At 42.9% G+C, this 18,747-nt stretch overlaps 1 protein-coding gene across 2 annotated transcripts in view; it reads left to right on the top strand.

Moving 5' to 3' along the window:
- The window catches only part of LOC111232146 (single-stranded DNA-binding protein 3-like), an 83,537-nt gene that overhangs the window by 20,040 nt on the left and 44,750 nt on the right, over window positions 1-18,747 (top strand). For both annotated transcript variants that reach the window (XM_022759518.1, XM_022759519.1), the window contains exon 4: window positions 1,952-2,036. In XM_022759518.1, the coding sequence (XP_022615239.1) occupies window positions 1,952-2,036 (85 nt within the window). The remainder of the gene's footprint in view (window positions 1-1,951; window positions 2,037-18,747) is intronic.

Raw genomic sequence — 18,747 nt, 5'->3', positions numbered from 1 at the left:
TTCATTGTCAAGTGACAGAAGGGCAGCACAACACACACACACACACACACACACACACACACAGACACACACACACACACACACCATATGTGTTCACCACCGTCTTTGCACAGTCCCTCTCTGTTCCCTCTGCGCCCTCCTTGTCTAGAGGGGACCCCAGTGCTCGCTGAACGCCTCAGGGCACCAACTCTGTCTTTTAATCTTTAAATACTTTAATAACACATTTCTATTTTAGTTCATATGCTTTGAGAGGTTGTTACTGTGTGCCACAGGGTTGAAATTTATTGTTCTTTTTATTTTTAGGACACCTATTGTTGCATTCTTGTTTTGTTATGCCCTCAAATAACAAAAATCAAAAGGCAAAAGGGAGAGTGTAGATCAGTGATCAACAGTGTTTTGTAATAACTGTATTTAGGAGATAATAACACTAACCCATGAAAATCAAACATCCTTTACGGTGGGAAATGACCAACATGTGACAGGGTGCCACTGAGCGATTCTCTGACAGTTCTGGGCAATCAGCTAATATTTTCTGCTCCATTTCGCAGTCTGTCATATCAAGTGTCACGGCTGTTCCTAACATCAGCACAAAGAATGCATGTAACAGTTTATTTGCACCTTTAAATGACAGCAAGAATTTCCTCTCATGAGTTCAGCAGTTCTGTTTTTCTTCTTTTTTTTTTCTTTAAATTTATTATACACTGTCCATGAAATCAATATCTTGAAGAAGGAGAACTCCTTAATATGGACTGGCTTACCAGGTACTTAATTTCAGCGCAGTAATTAAGGGCCCATTTGGAGTGGGACCTGGTGGCTCCTGCTGCCCTGGAGGAGTGGGATTGGTCTAATTAACCAATATGAGTATGGCTGATTGGGCAGTAAGTAACATAATCACAGCTGATAGGACAATAACCTGCAGGTCAGCAGGGCAGACTGAGAGGAACATTTGGAGGCTGGTCCTTCCTGGATAAAAGCTCTGTGGAGCTGAGCTGCAGGCTTCAGGCTGGACTGTCGGGTTGCGGTGGCCAAAATGGAGTCTGCACTTTATCTGACTGTAGAGGGTTCTGATTTTTACAAGGCTTTTTGATAGGGCTATCAAACCTCAATACTTTGTGAGTGCTGACCAAAATGTGTCTTTATTGTTGAGTGTTAAAAACAGAAGAGCTGAAATGCTGAGTTGATTAATCAATTAATTGATCAACAGCAATTCAATTAAGTCCATTTTTAAGCAATATGTGAAAAAGAAATCAGTGGTTCCAGCTTACTGATGTGAATATTTGCCAGGTTTTTTTGTCGTCTATGATGATAAAGTACATATTGTTTCGTTTGGACAGTTGGTCGGACAAAACAAGCAGTTGAAATATATAACTTCAGTTTTTCATCAGTTGCAGCTCTGTTGTCAAGTATTGAAAGGTAACATCAAATGCATTGAAGGTCTTGTTTACATGTTTTTGGATCAGATATTTTCTGATTTATATCAAAGCTTTTATAGTGTTTTATTTAGTAAAAGAAGGAAGATTCCCACATGTTGCTCTTACACTGAAGACATTTATTAAATTGATACTTGAAACCCATGTTTTGCTCTCAGCAGTCTCCTCCAAACTATTAAATTTTGGCAAGTTCTTTTATGGTTCTTATATTAAGAGGCTGTTGCTGCTGTCACTTGTGATTTGATTCATAAAAACTAATGAATAATGTGTGATCATTGACTTCAGTTTTTCATATTCATACCAGTACTTAAACATTTCTAACATAACCTGCTTTAGTAGTCATATAAGATTTTTTGGACCTCTCCATCCGATCACTTTAACCACATGAACTCAAAATTTGTTTCCATTAGAGATTTGCAACCATATCCACAACAGAAACACAAGAAGCAGGAACATTATATGTCTTTGGATCACACAGGAAAGTGTCTAACTACTGTCGCTCTCTTGTCTTGTGTGCACAGTGTATTCTGGGATCTGTACTGCGCTGCCCCGGACCGGAGGGAGACATGCGAACATTCCAGCGAGGCCAAGGCTTTCCATGACTATGTGAGTGAACTTAACCAACCCTCGGGTTGTGTACGAGGGGCACAAATATACACACAACAACCACTTGGACACTCACATTCACACATGGTTATGAGCAGAGAGCACACGCAGAGTGTGTATCAGAGAAACTATTCTGACTGTGATAATGCTGCTGGTTCTTGTTTTGACATGTTTCTTGCTGTCTGCATGTCTGCTGTGTCTGCAGCACCCTCTGTTCTGGATGGGACAGACTCTGAGCCAGACAGCTGAAATAGGCTGCTTTTAAAAATGCAGCACCTATGAACACCAGTTATATATTTTATGGGAAAGCCCTTAGACTTCCATCTTTGAATTTTTAAAGTCTAGCAGAGGTCTTCATGGCATTCTGCCTCATTTCACACATCCCACCTTGATCAGTTATCTCACATAAGCAGCACAACGCTGTAGCTCAGCTGCTGCCCGCACTTCCTCAAACGCCGACCCCTGACCCCTCAGGTCTTAGCGAAACTGACAGCCTGAGGTGAAAGGTCGCAGCAATGCCTGGCTATTTATTGGTCCACTCACTGTTTCGTGAAAGGTCAAAGCACATAAAGCAGCTGGCTGATCACACGAGCACATTAACACACACATTCACACACAATACATATACACACAGGACACATTTAGAGCTGGACAGGGCTTTGCTCGGCGTGGCTGCAGTGGCTGGACAGGGCGATGAAAGGTCAGGGTTTACAGCCCCCTTGACCCTCTCATCTTCTGGAGAGTTGGAGCAGTCGATCAGTAACCTATCAAACACACACACACACACACACACACACATGCGTGATTTTGAAGCGCTGGTTGATGTGTGAGTGGAGTCTTTGTTGTTCCAGCTCTCAATATTACAAATGACTATTCTGTTGTGATTATAGCCTTTAATACGTGAATGTGTTCCTTTTTTAATGTGTCCTCACTATATCAAATATTTGCTTCATGTTGCTTGAGTCATGTTTGAATAAGGATTACATGGGCATGGGTTACGATGTTGACTGGACAGACCTCTTCATTATGGTTCCACCTTGGCAGAAGTGAAACCTGAAATGGATTAGAGGTGCTATTCTTACCATACGCATTTCATTCAGGCTGTATTAGCCCGTAGCCACTCGCCCATTCAGCTGAACTCTCTTATGAGGTTTGACAGTAAAAGTGTGAGCACTTGTCAGCTGAACAGATTACATTTGTTGTGCATGTACTATGCATATGTGCGTGCCTGTGTGTGTGTGAGAGTCGGCACGAGTTGATGTGTGCATCTCTGCGCCTGTCTGTGTGTCTGTGTGTGTGTGTGTGTGTGTGTGTGTGTGTGTGTGCGTGTGTTGGACAACTATAAGATTAATTACATGGTTAATTAAACCTAGTAGTTAATTAAATCTGACAACTGTGTCTAATTAATCTAAATGCCATATAATTTCCTACACCTTTCTCCAGAGGTAGGCCAGCTGGATACCTGCATGTCAGCTCTTTAACAGCTCCAGTTTGACAGGCCCGGTCAATATACGGCAGAAGTTTCAAGCTTTCAATTTCTGCCACTGTACAAGCTGCATTTTAATAGTCCATGTGTTTCAGTCTGTGGTGACATTAATCAGTCAGGATCACTAATTCTGTTTTGTGTTTGACCATAGAGGGAATCATTGAAATATAGACTTAAATTGGAGTGAAGGATTTGAAAGGAGGCTATGAGGTCTGGTGAGCTCTTTTTCTTCAACAGACGAACACATAACTTAGTTCAATGATTCAGACGGTGTTGTTTGACCTTTTGACCTGGCTCAAGTTCAGGAGGTCAGAGTGACCCGTGCCGTCATACTGAGACGGCGGATTTGTTGGCGACGCATCAGACAATTAGTTGTTAGTTTCCCTTTTTGTTTCCCCTTATGTAGTGTGACGGTTAGAAAAATCATCTTATACCACCTTTTTTCAATTTGTCATTGAAGCTTTATGATGTTTACACTGAGTGAAATATTCTCATCCAAGACTATGATTTTATTGTTTCACAATTTTATCTAATGGAATTATTCTAGATGTCAGTGTTTGGCTGCACAGCAGGAGTTGGTAATGAGTGACTCAGGGGACTGCAGGGTTTTAGTAATGCTATTTTATAATAAAGGAATATTATTCATTTTACTTACATTGATTTGGTCTGTTACTGATTACAGATGTTGGAACTTCAGATTTAACCCAAAGCCACAGTCAACAGTAAAGCGTGTGACAGTAAAGTGTGTGTGCGTACACAGAGGGTGTGGCTGAGGCTAAGACAACATATAAAGCATGAGCAGGTGAGAGTGAGCACATGTACTTTTGCGTCGGCTACTGCGTGCGTGTGTGTGTGTGTGTGTGTGTGTCTTTGTGCATTTGTGTGACAGAGAGGGAGAGAGAGTGTCAGGGTCAAAGCGTGTGAATCCCCGGGGTGATGAGGGGTCTGTCTGTCTCTGATTAACTCTGTCTCCTTGGTCCCCGCAGACCGACGGCCTGATCAAGTCTCTATCACGGCCCCTTGCTGATAACGGCTCCCTCATTCCCCCGAGTCGCCCTGGATCACAGAGTGAAAAACAACACGGCTCCCAGGAGTCACACACACTCCGCTGTGTGTTGCTCAGCAGGAATAGGGAAAGAGGAATGTTTGCAAGATAAACCAGGATTGTTTTATTTATGCTTTATTTTTTTATATAATTGTCGGTCTTCCCTGGTAGCTACGCTGTCAGTTTGTTGTGGATAACAGTGAGAAAATACCGGCCCGGCGCTGTAAAATTGATATTTAGAAATACAGTTTTGCTTATTTGTTTCCTGGAACTAATTTGGTTGCTAGGCAACATTGAGCCAGAGTAGAGTCTTAGTTACAGATTTGGTTTGGCTCAGCTCAGTTTGGCTCAATTTGGCCCGGTTTGAAGGCAGCTCTTACTCAGCCCTGTCCTACTGGCCCTCACTGAGAGCGATGATGTAGACTTTGTGGACTCTCCAGTTTGGGAAAGATAATGGAATATAATGTGCTAATCCTCAGATCTGGGGACCAGTTGACAGCTAATCCAGGGGAATGTGGTGGGATTGGAGCCCTGGCCAGACTCCCAGAACTGGAGGCCTCTGACTAGCTGGATCGCTGGTTGGCTTCACCCCTGGATGGTGAATCTGCTATCATAGCCACGCGTAAAAAACTCATATGCAGGCCCATTTGTGTGCGTATCACACACCCACACTCGTATGCAAATGAATACTGACTCTCAAAAAGACAGCGAGATGATACTGTATCATAAAGAGCTGGAACAGCCTGAAGTCTTGTACCTCTGTAAAGTAATTTAAGTGGTCTCTCTTGTCGTCTTAATTGTTGGAGTTGTGTTTCTGTCCTTCCTCTTCACAATCCCTTTTAATCATGTTTATTTCCTAAAAGAGATCTGCACATCTTATAGTCCTCTTTTCTGCTGGAATTTGGATGTTCCTCAAAAGAGCACTTTGTTGAGGAATCGTGTTTGATTATAAGAACATGGCACATCTTTAGTAACTCAATATGAATGATTAAAAGACTGGAGCTTTGTGATGAAGAAAGCATACATATTGACGAGCGTGCAGGCACACACACACACACACACACACACACACACGCACACGCACACACATTCTTGCTCACATTAAAGAGAGCAGAAGAATGAGTCTCTGTCTTCTCTGTCTCTGACACACACACACACGCTCACACACACACACGCACACCCTTGCAATCACAGACAAACAGTCTTTCAGGAAGTGATACACTCAGCCTTGTTGTTGCAGACATTTTGCTTTTCCCCAGCCAGAGGTCACAACCCTGAACATCTGCGATTCATGCCAATCCGGGTGCACTGCCTGCGGAGTGTCACAGATTTAGTGCCACAAGTGCGTCATTCACATCGCAGTGCTTCACTGACTCCACTCGGCTCTCGGCTCACTGACGAGAACTGTCATGATGATGGTTGAGACGGAGGAGTCAAATATGGGCATCTGACATTTCCTTTAGGAAGTCGCACCTCATCCAAAAATAGACCACATTCACAAAATCAGTATGAATGCATTTGGGAATTGAAACATTCTCTGGTTGCAGCCTCTTAAATGTGAGAATTTTCTGCTTTTCTATTTTTTACCTATTTGTTAATTGAATATTTTGGGGGATTTGGACTCAATTGGGCTGCAACTAATGATTCTATTCATTATAGATTCATAGTTTTGTCCACAAAATATCAGAAAATAGTTCAATATGCCTATCACAGTATCCCTGAGACCAAGCTGACATCTACAAATGTCTTGTTTTGTGTGACTAGTACTCCAAAACCAAATGATATTCAGTTTACTGTCATATAAGACAACAAAAGGCATCAAATATGTGGCATTTGAGAAGCAGGAACAAGCAGTCATTTGGCACTTTTACTTCTAACTAATAAATCGATTATCAAAACAGTTGCCAATTAAATTTCTGTTCATCCGCAAACCAGAAACTTGAATAATTGTTTGAGCTCTAAATCAATTAATCTACATAAAAATATAATGAAAAGAAATGTTGCGGCCCTAATCTGATCTGTTCCCAGCATGCAGTGCACAGGCTGTGGATAGATGGAGGTGCACTGTTGGCTGTTGCCTGGGGATTCTTTGAGAGGGTTAAACATTTGTTAGGCTGGACCACAGTAACAGGTGGCACAAGGGGAGGAGCTGCACTCAGTAAACAACCGTTGATGGCCAAGCCTTTGTCTGGACTCTGTGTGTGATTTCGTGTGTGTTTTCCATCTCCACAACTCCCTGTGTTGCCATACCAGGTGCTCACTCGCCTAATTTAATGCCACACGTCTGCTGAAACCCTTCCTTCCCTTTCATAGCCGTCTTTGTCTCTGTCCTTTTTTTTTTTTTTCTTTTTGCAAAGACAGAATTTACTCATCCTGCACCGTTTTTCCTGCTTCAATTCCTCTCAGGTCTTTTTCCCCCCCCCCCCCCAACATCCTCCACCTCCCCCTGACGCTCTTTCTTTCCTTTCCTCCCCTCTGTTCCACACTCTCTTTCTTACTCCTCCCCCTCTCTCCTTTTGCCTCCCTCCCTCCCTCCCTCTCTCTCAGAGGAGATTGATTGGGTAATCTGGCTGGGTGCCAGCAGTGCCCGCTTTCTTGCTTGGGGGAAGGAGAGAAGCGGGGGCGACATGACGACATGCAGGAATAATAATAACATCCATAAAATAGGCAGAGTAGGTATGGATGGAGGGATGAGGAGAGAAAGAGAGAGAGAGAGCGCGAGCGGGGGAACGGAGTCGACGTTGGCACAGCGATATCTTCCTCATACAGATTCTCCTGTCCATTTTCAGTTTAAATATAGCCTACACACACAAATGGCATGCCACAACATTGTGTCTCCATTTCTGTCCGTCTCTATCTGTCTTCCTATCTTTCTGCCCCCCCCCCCCCCCCCCCTCCCACCCCCCCCCCCCCCCCCCCCCCCCACCGCCACCTCCGTTCACGCCTGTGTCGTCTTTTAATATCAAACAGTGCGTGGAGTGCAGGCTGCAGGCAGATGGGCGTTGAGCGAAAGGACGCTGTCTTTGTGTGCCATTGTTTACCGTTGTTACCGTCTAAATGAAAAAGGCCAGTAGGCTCCTCTGTCTGTGTATACCTTTCCCTATCTGAGGGAAGCAACAAAGCCTGAAAGTGCTTCTCTCAAGCTGTGTGTGTGTGTGTGTGTGTGTGTTTGTGTGCGTGTGTGTGTGTGTGTGTGTGTGTTCGGCTGGAGGTCTGCAAGTGACAGAAGCAGAAGATCAAATATTGTTTATGATTCCCTTCCTCGCAGGTTCATTCTAGGCAAGCTTAAACTGTGCAGTGGTTTAGCATTTGATCTCGACCCTGCGAGCATGGGCTCCTGGATCAGTGTTTGACAGAGACAGACATGGAGACAGAGTCAGAAAGGCAGAGTGACAGAGGGGAGAAGAGAAGGGGAGACGGAAAGCAAGAGGGAGGAGTGTTGCAGGAAGACAGAGGTGTCTACACTGGGGACTCTTTTTGAAGTCTGCATTTTTCAGAGTTTATCTGAGTTTTGGAGCTAGCTATGCATTGCAGCCTGCTAGCCAGAGCAGTGTAAATGCCATGAATCCGCCTGTGCAAAGTTATTGTAGGAGCCAAACCCTGCAGCGTTTACTTTCCCTCCTTGCATGCAGATTTCCATCCCAGTCCCATTTAATTTCCCTAACCCAGTTACCCATGAATGCCCTCTTAGTTGCAACATCATCATCCATAAAATTTAAACGAATGCTTTAAATGAATACTACATTCTGGGAAGTAGTGGCAACTCCTCGGGGCATTTGTTTATCTCTCCCAGTGAAACTCGGGTGAAAGCTGCCAATTTTGTTTCAGTTTAGTCATTTTCAGGAAATATATTGTGGTTCAATAATAAAAAAAAAAAAAAGGCAACATTCATCACTTGTGTGCCTCGACTGTAACCAGTTTACTGTGGAGAATTGAAGTGAGCAATTTGTCAGGGGGTTGGAAGTTCAAGGGCGACCTTCCGTGCCAGAGGTGTTTACGTCTGTGGCATCTTGTCTGTGGCGTTTCTCCTGCCAAGCTTGCATCTCCTGACTGTGCTCAGACATTTGCATACACACATTCACCATCTCTCTCACATCTTTGAAGTTCCCAGACACTGGTGACTCCCAAACCACATCCACTTATCCATTTATCCGTTGTGTGAAAAGATCCTGTCCTGCACAAAATGGCATAAATTACTGCACTTATGATCCTTCTGCTGTGTTTGCTTTTGCTTAGTTTGAACTTTCCTTTGGCAACCTGTGCTGACTTGGTGTTTTTATAACTCTTTGTCCTAAGTCTGGGAGGTGAGGGCAGAACAACCTGGTATAAGGTTATTACAAAGTGAGGTAACTTAGTGGAAGTTTTTGTGTGTGTGAGAGAATTTGACTGTTTTACTAAGTAAATTTCAAGCAAGATTTTTTTCTCAAAGTGAAGCAACGCTGCTCGCCTCCGGTCGGCTTTTCCAGCTGTGGTGCTCCCTGTTCTCTCTTCCCAGAGCAAAGCTTGGAGCAGCACTCCATTACTGCCGTTCCTCATTAGGTCTAAAACACTGACGATGGTTACAGGGATTGTCAGACGGGTCCCAGGGAGTGAAACCTATCTTTAAACATACACTCCTGTTGGTTAACTCGGGGAGTTGAGAAGCCATTTCCTTCTTTTATGCCAGGTCCCTAAATTAAATCAGCTCACACTGGAGCGGCTGTAGTGGACATAATATGAGAAAAGTTAGATTTTTAAGTCAAGCTTGATTGCTGACCCTTGTACAGGTCCACAAGCACACATTAACTGTCTGCTGAGGGATTTAGTTTTTGGCAAACTGTGCAAGTTGAGGACAGAAAAAACTGGGATGTTGTGTGATAGCGTGTGAGGACACTCTTAAGGCTGTATGGATTAAATGGTATTCACAACATTTGATGTCACAATTTACATCATCACACGGAATACACCACACCATTCTTAGAAAAAAACATACTGTATGTACAGTATTTAATATTTTTTATATTACATACAATATGTGCAAAAATAATCACAATAAAGTATAACTCAAGTTATATATGATAGAAGGTCTTTTAGGTCTTTGTTCTTCACCTCTGCTCTGTTCCTTCACGTTGTCTGCTTTGTTAGCATACCATGAAGGAATTTCTTCAGATTTGGCACAAACCTCCACTTTGAACAGATTAGAATTTGGTGGTCAAAGGTCAAAGGTCAAGGTCACCATGACTTCGCAAAACATGTTTTTGGCTATAGCTCAAGAAGTCATACGCTAATTATGACACAATTTCACATGGATGTCTGATAGGATAAAATTATGAAGTGATATATCCAAAGGGTCAAAGGTCAACTCCACTGTGACATCATAATGTTCTGCAAAATCACTTTTGTGGCCATTATTCAACGCTGTAACTCAGGAGCAGAAGGGGAGATTGTGACCATATTTCACATTTACTTGGATACTGAACTGGTGACACTATTCTTGGCTGCCCACCTTGAGACTTTGGTGGTTGTGTAGATCTTCTGTGTCAGGACAGACATGGATTTAAACTGCAACAACATGTAGAGTGTAAACTGATCGAAGGAGACGTAGAACCGCGGCGCTGTACTTCTAGTCCTACATGTTGCTTGCTTGTATTTACATGTTACAAAACCACTGGTTACGTCAAACATAGAGGCCATTGGTTTAATGAATAGATTGTTTGAATCATAAAAATGAATTAATGCTGATTGTATCTGTCTTCAGATTGAACAGGTAACTTGAGCTTCACTCACTCTCTCAGTGCAGAACTGCTTTTCTGCTTAGATTTTGCTGAGTTTTAGTTTCATCCTATTTTTTGAAAATTGTAACAATCTTTTTTTCTAAAAGTCACTCGTGCCCCCCCCACCCCCCCCCCCAGTTTCTTTGTCCACAATCTTTCTCCCTCTCACCCACACACTCTCCTGCTCTTTCTCCTTTGCCTCTGCCTCTCTTTGTGGCACTGGGCAGGCTTGTAGCTGGCAGACGTTGCAGCCTGGCACAGTGTGTCCCTGGCACAGCGGGTGTGTGTCTCTGCATGTGTGCGTGTGTCTGCTGTCTGCTGCACAGTTCTGCCAGTCCACCAGTCTCAAGTACCAGCTGGGCACCCAAACTCACAACCAAAATAAACTGGCCGCGCTATCAATGAGCCCATGGGTGGAAGCGTGTGTGCGCGAGCGTGTTTGCTTGTGTTTACGTGTGCACGCACATGTACACATGTCTATGTGTGTGTGTGTATTGCTGATCGGACACCCCGCTTATTAAGTCTCATTGAACTGAGTGGCGAAACAAACACAGTCCTTCCTCAGATGAATGCCTGAGATGTTCGCCTGTCTCAACTTTGCATTACACTGAAGCCCTCCCTGCGAGGATTAAAGACTAAAACAATTACAAAGCCTTATTTGCAATTTAAATTCTCCTAAATGCAGACTTAATCCCCATTTTCCAAAGGCAGCAATACTGAGAGGCAGAATAAGTGTGTGAGAGAGATCCAATTCAAGCCTCTGCTGGGGTTTCTGATGCTAAAATAACACTTATAAGTTATAGGGGGGATAATGAATGTGCTTTGAGCTGGTTGAGTTATATTTGGAGAACAGTTTGTTTCTGTTAAAAGCCTGTCTTTGTGATGACAGGATGAATGCACAGAATCAGCAGGGGAGTCGCAGTTTTTCACACCGTTTGTGCAAAGAGACGTACTCACATCCTTGGAAATATTTGCATTTTCTATTATTTGCATTTGTATTTTTATATTCACATGCGTGTGCGTTGAGGTGTCCTGATGGCGGGGGCCACAGTGAGCTTGCTTTACTGCTGCCCAGGGTATATTTACGACAGTGACTTTAATGCAGTGTAATGATTATTTTTATTCCAGGTACTTCCGCAGCCTGTTCGCTCTGAGTGGAATGACTCCCCATTGGCCCACTGATTACCTCTGTGGCTGCTGCCACACCTGGCTCCTTCAGCTCTCCTCTCTCTCCACCATTACACCTTCAGAACGTTCCCCCTTTTATTACTCCACCATCATCTGTTCCTCCCTCTCTCTCAGTGTACCTTTACCCATATTCAACAATGGGCTACACCTTCAGTTTATTCAGTCTGTTTGGTCTTTTTTTCTGCTACAACACCTTCATCATCTCCCCATGTCCTCCTGCCCTTCCCTTCTCCTTCTTCCCTCCGTCATTACACCTTCACTCCTCTACCTTTCCTCCACCTTTAGTGCTATGATTTCAACTTGTTGATTGTATCTACCTTCACACCTTCATAGCTTTTCTTTTGCTGCCCCTGCTGTAACACCCGAAAGCATGAAAATATGCTCTTACTTCTGCAGGTCTGTGAACGCACACCTCTGCAGAGTGTGCGTACAATATACTAATATGTAAGTGTACGGAACATTTATCAAACCAAAATGCACATGAAATAAACAAACATTACAAAAGCAGCAACATAGAATAGACTTGAAAATAATGAAAATCAGTTTTTACACTTTTTACACTTACCTTTAGCTCATTTTCAACTACATCACTTTCCTGCACTCACTGCTGATCACCTTATGGCAAATGAATGGTGCTAAAACAGAGCAACATATAAATGGATCATGATATATTTCTTTCTTTCCCTCCTCGCCTGAATTCCAATGTTTCAGGTCAGCGTGTTTTTATTTTCTGCCTCTCAAGTTCTGGCAATAAAGGACTAATCTAATATAACTCAGAATCTTCCTCTTCTGCTCTCCATTTTAAAGAATTCCTCTCAAGGTTCTCGCTCTCATCCTGTTCCCTGGGTTCCTCTGTTATCTATCCTCAAATCTTATCTTTTGAACTTTCCCTCTTATTCACTCACAGAAGAAGAAAACAGCTTACGCAAACTGTGCTAGCAGTTAACATAACACAACACTTTTGGACCGATGCTAGTCGTAGATCTGGAGCTTGCACTCCCACATTGAGTACAAGTTGAACGTTTGATTTATAGACTTAATTAAAAGTGCGTCTAATGAGGTCAGTCATTTTTTAGTAACCTTCTGAAACCATCGCGAAACTGCTGACTATTGACAAACTGCTTGGGAGGAGCAATGAGTTAATACTTGTTGGAACTGTTTTTGATTTTTCAGATTTGAGGCTCAGTTGTTTCATCAGATCTTTTTATATAACTTCAACAACTTCAGTTTGAGTTGGATGTTTCAGTGCTACCTTCCACCTTTCACTGACATTCAGGAGAATGACCTGTGTTGTGGCTTTTAACTGAATGCTTGCTCCAAAATTATTATGTAGATACAGTATGTGTTTAAAAAAAATAGTTTCCCCCATCTGCTAGTCCTCTACACACCTGCACAGCCAGTGGCCAGCCACAACACTTTGTGCTCTCTGTTTTAAACCTGTGTTTAATCAGGAAGCTGCTCAGACAATGGGCAGTTGTTGTTGAACAGTGTGTTATATCAAAAATTATATAAAAATGGGATGGAGTCACTGTCATTGTTTATTTATACCTAACATTATTAATCTGCAGTATTAAGACATTTTCATGTAGCATGGATTCCCTGCAACACATATTGTTATATTAGCAGAGAGCTTATTGTTCTTTTGGAAAGAAAATGTAGCACTGGGAAGATTTTCTGTCCACACTGATGTTCATGCTTCTTTCTTGGCCACTGTCGCAGTTGCTTAGAGTTTATCTTTTGCATAGTAAAGACAATAGCGCTATAAATAGATGTGTTTATATATTAGTGTATCTGTGGGTGCATGTGCGCATGTGACTGTTTTTCCCCTGAGTGAGCTGCAGCACAGCTATTAGCCAGCCTTAAGGGCAGCGCAGGGTCAGGGACGGCCTCTGCTGCCGTTTAGGGTTAATTCTTCTGAGAGGACCTGAAAATCCAAAAATCCACATCGTGTACTTAGTAATAACTGCATCGTGTGAACTTCCAACTTCAACTCCGCTGTCTGGATGTAAGCCTTCAGATCAAGTATTTATATCTGTCGTGATTAAGTCCAGTGTATAAATAGGACAGCACATCTGTTTGGACTTATTTAAGTTGAAGTGTATGTTCATGAATGTATGTGTGCACGCATAGAAAAAGGGAAAGAAAACGTCGTGCACATGCTTGCATACACTATACATGTTATTCCACTTATGCGTCCCGTCTGCACTGTTTGATCTGTTTTCATTTCATCAGATCGTTTCTGTAAATAGCGACATTTCGAATACAGAGATCCACTACACTGCACTGCACTCTGTTGCACTCTGAAAAAGGTCAGCTTTCACTGAAGGAGTGTGTGCGACCAGCCGTCGCTCTGCCAGTGTGAGAGAGAAGAGAGAGGTTTCTTCTGAACAACTGGAGCAGTTCAGTTTGGTTAGATATACTATAGACTCCTGCTTTGTGTTGACTTGGTTTGGATGATAGCTCGAGTTTCTTCCTCTCTATAAGAGAAGCAGTTCTGCTCTGTGCTGTGCTGTGCTGGACTGAGCTGTCCTCTTCTGTGCTGAATTGTTCTGCTGGATGCTGTAATCTCTTCAGTGCATGGCCAGATTACTGTCTGCTCCATATTGTCTGGTGGCGGGCTGCAGGATGGAGAGACGGCAGGAGGAGGGGAGAGAGGGAGTGAGGGAGGGATGGAGGAGGCTCTGCTCTGATCTGCTGCTACATAAGGAAGATTACCTTTTTATTAATGTATCCATCTGGACGTTTACTATATTTGGTTGTTTGTTCGGTCTATTTGTTTGTGTTTAAGGATATACTGTATAAACCTTATGAGATTTCAATCTAGATAAACCAAAGCTGAGATTAGACATATGTGTTATTTCCCAAGAGTTGCCAACCAAATGACTAAATCACACTGTAATATAATTATGATTAGATAGTATTAAAATATGTGTCGAATTCCCTTTGTGACTAATTGTGTAAATTCATTGTGCTATTTATCCAGAACATGAAATTATTTTTAAAAATTGAGTGATTTCCAGTAAAGAAAAATGAAAGAATTTGAGTATTCATTGTGCCCCCCCCAACCACCCACCCACCCAACCCACACCCCACCCAACCCTCCTACCACCCTCCACCCTTCCACGCGTCTTCCTCTCCATCTCTTTCTGTCTCCTGTGCACTCCGCGCAGAAATGATTTCCATTCCTGCTGAATTAATGAGGTTCTGCTGAACTGAGAAAAGGCAAGGGGAGTGTGCGCACACACACACAGAGGCAGACGCGCACACACGCACACACACACACACACACACACACACACACACACACACAGATGCAAGCAGGGAGACACACATACACAGTCTCACACACACACACACACACACTCACAAGCACACTCTACTATAGCCATATTTAAGTCTGTATTCACTCTCACATTTGCACACAGTGATTCACTGAAGCTCGGCCACTTTTCGCCGTTTCAAAGCACAAACTGTGTTTTTTTGGGGGGTTTTTTTAACGTCAATTTCAGGAAATGTAGGTAAAGTTGGGACAACAATCACAAATGAAGCTGAACTGAATCAACATATTTTCAAGTAGCAGCTGGCACCACACACACACACACACACACACACACACACACACACACACACACACACACACACAAACACAAGACACATACTGTATACACGTAAACATGCAGCCTCATGAGTCAAGCCCCATAGCTGGGCCCAGTCACCATGGTAACACACTGCTGTGTGTATTAAACACTACAGTGGTTTGGGACTGTTGAAGGTTGTTAAACACCCCCAACCTCTACACCAACCTCACACACACACACACACACACACACACACACACACACACACACACACACTCATTCACACACATTTACACACACACAAATGCAGGTTTCCCCCCGTCATCCCATGACGTCCCGTGTCTCAATCTGTAGAAGAACCAACCTGCACTTTGTTCCTCATTTTCATTAACTAATGAACTCGCACAATAATCAGGTGAACAGCCAAACAGACACAAAGCTCAAAGACCTGATGAGCTGACGGGCGGCTCAAGTCTAGTTCATGCATTGTAAACACAGACAGTAGAAACACTAGTGAAGGAGCACACAGTCAAAAGGATATAATTGCGGTGCAAGCGGCTGTTGTTGTGTGCCAGCTTGCGCGCCACTTGAAAGCTCCATCAAGGATCGGCTGAACAAAGAGGAGCAGAAAGTAACGGCTGATTCTGGTGAGGTTCTTCCTTGTTGAGCTGATTTTTCCTAAAGCACCACTAATGTGTGGAGTTTTCAGGTGTGCAGCCTGCATGAGAGGAGGCACGAACACAGAGATGCATAGACCACATCGACATTTCACATAAAGCTTGAAACAAATGAGAACCTTTGGGCACCACTGGCTGTGTGCAAACTGTGCTTTCTTTATTTCGGTCTTGTTTGTTTTTCTTTGTTTCTTATGTCTGTCTTGCTTCCTTTCTTCATTAAATGCACATGATCAGGCACATTCAGCCGCACACAAAAAAAAATGCAACCTCTCTCCTTCTCTCCGCTCTCTGCTGTCTCAGTGTTTTTCTTTCCCATTTATCATCACTGAAGCAAAGGAACTGATTCCAATTTCATGTGTTTTCATTCCATTCCTCTATTTGCTTATTTCTTCATCCCCCTCTCTCTATTTTGATCTCAGGCAACCAGTCAGCAGTCAATAATCTGTTAAATAGCATTGATCGCCACCATTTAGTTTCCTGGCCAGCTACTTACGTTGTAAAGCTGATCAATGGCTTTGAATGGGAACCACCTAGATAGCGGATTGACTGCTGGGACGCGCACTGCAATCATATCATTTGTCTTCATTTGCTGTTCAATTATTTGTTGTAATAGCTGCTGTCAAAAACAGCCCCATGCTGGCCCACAATGGCCCACGGAGCCTAAAACTGTAGAGTGCACGCTGTGCCAACATCCCTGACTATCTCCACTCACCTTGACTCTGTGCCCCCCTCCCCCGACCCACCCACCTCCCTCCATCACATTGCAGCTGTATGACACCAGAGGAAAGGCATTATATAGTAAACGGCATGAGTTGAACAGTATCACATGTCGAAAGAAGTATGAGGGTGTGTTCCTGTGTGTGTGTGTGTGTGTGTGTGTGTGTGTGTGTGTGAGAGAGAGAGAGAGCTTGTGTATGAGGGGTGGTGGACTTAAGTGAGTGTGTGTGACTTTTGAGTGTACACAGATGGTGTCCATGCCTGGACGTGTAGATGAAGTTTGACCCAGACTGGACTTCCTCTGCCCAAGAGCCCCTCCGTGAAATCATTAATCACTTCTTGTAGGACATGGACACAGCCACGTGTGTCCACATGTGTGTTTGCACTTGTGTCTCTGTGTGTGTGTGTGTGTGTGTGTGTGTGTGTGTGTGTGTGTGTGTGTGTGTGTGTGTGTGAGACTTGGAGTGTGTCTGTGGGAGAGTTTGGCTAAGTTATTTGGTAAATGACACTTTTTGAAGAAGTGTCTATTTTGGATGTTAGAACAGGTGAAAAATACAAAGATACAAATATCTGAATTAAGACTGGATTTCAAAAACACAATTTGTTTCTAACAGTATCTATGCTGCATTCTGACGGGGCTTTGGTGCATCATCAGTGGCACATTTGCATTTTCCCTCCAAATGTTTCCTTTTCACCTTCTATCACCAGAGGTGTTTTCTGAGCTGTGACAGTACAAAAAGACCGTGTTTACAGTGAACTCCAGTGGTCAGCATCCTTTTGAACCATGAACCACAACAACATTTGGATGCATTTAGAGATATCTGATGAAAATCTGATTAAAATTATCCACTTTTCTTAAAAAATCAGAAATTTGAAATGATAAGACTTTAAAGAATAATGACATGAGATGTAACCTGTGTTTTGTCTCTTTGTCTTTGTCTTTTTTTTATTTTTTATTTTTTTAATAATATGACACAAGGAAATGCAAATTCATTTTTGTGACTGTGGACCCAGAACCAGAAAAATGTTCATGTGCAGTTTTACTTGCTAAATGACTGAAAAAATCTGTTGTTTAACGACATTTTAATCAAATAATAGTTGCGGCTTTAGTTTTAAGCTCTTTAATCGGACTCGAGTTCAACTCTGATTTTTGTCTATAGGCAGCTGCACTGCAGACTGGGCCTGGTCAGCCTTTTCCACTTCTGGATCATCACTCAGTTACAACCACTCTGTCTTATCTGGCATCAACTTCCCTCCAACTTTCCTCTTTTCTACTGTACCTCTGTCTTTAAATCTCTTTCTCTCTGCCTCTTCTCCTCCTTCTACCTCCCCTGGTTTTATTGGAGAAGGAGTGTCCCCCTCCCCCTGCTTGTTTGAGGCGGCCTGCTCATATATCATAGTCTCTCCTCGCAGGATATCCTCCCTCTTCCTGTCTCTCCCCTCTGTTTCTCTCTTTCTCCCTCATTCTCTTCCTCTCTCATCACTCCGCTCTCTGTCAGCTGGGGGGTGGAGGAGGGGAATACCTGTTAACTCTATTTCTTTTCAGCACTTCAACACTCTTCCCATATACCCAGAGGACATGCTCCCACACACACATGGATGATAATGTTAGATGTCTGCACTTTACAACACAGAGGAGCGCAGCTTCGCATGATTTAGAGTCGGTTTGGTTAATTAAATATCAGTGGTGTTGTTTGGAGTTACATTACCAGAACTCAAGTATGACCTGAATCACTTTTTACACCACTCGATTAATTCTTTTTACTTGACTTAATTTGGTTTATAGGGACACGCACTGGATCTCTGAACTGTGTTTTAAGACTTGAGATTTAGTGCATTGGCATGCAGAATGTCAGTACTCTGATTATTGAAACTGTCATGTACACAAATTGACTTGTTTATCTTATTTGCATTAAGGTCATAATTACATCATAACTTGATTAACAGGGCTGAGACGCTCATTTAGATGCTCATCAGTGTTTCAGATTACTCCTGGCATGTGTGCAGCTTTGTCAGAGAGGTTTGAAAAAAGAGCACTGCGGCCGGTGGTGAATGAAGGATGAAACATTTTTACTTTTTGGAGAAAGCATGAACTTACTGTCTCAAGTAATAGCACTTGCAAAAAGGTTCTCTGTAAATGTCACTGCAATGAGGAATAAATATCAGTGTAGTTCTTCCAGACTTTTAACATGAGTACCATTCATCTCAGCTCGGGCCACCGTGAAAGTTGCTTTATTGGAGACAGTCCTCTAAAAGAAGATAAAATA

The sequence above is a fragment of the Seriola dumerili genome, unplaced genomic scaffold, assembly GCF_002260705.1.
Source record: "Seriola dumerili isolate Sdu_G_001 unplaced genomic scaffold, Sdu_1.0 BDQW01000322.1, whole genome shotgun sequence".
In the NCBI taxonomy this organism is placed as follows: Eukaryota; Metazoa; Chordata; class Actinopteri; order Carangiformes; family Carangidae; genus Seriola; species Seriola dumerili.
The sequence above is the reverse complement of the archived record's forward strand: the minus strand, read 5'-3'. Positions and strand labels throughout refer to the sequence as shown.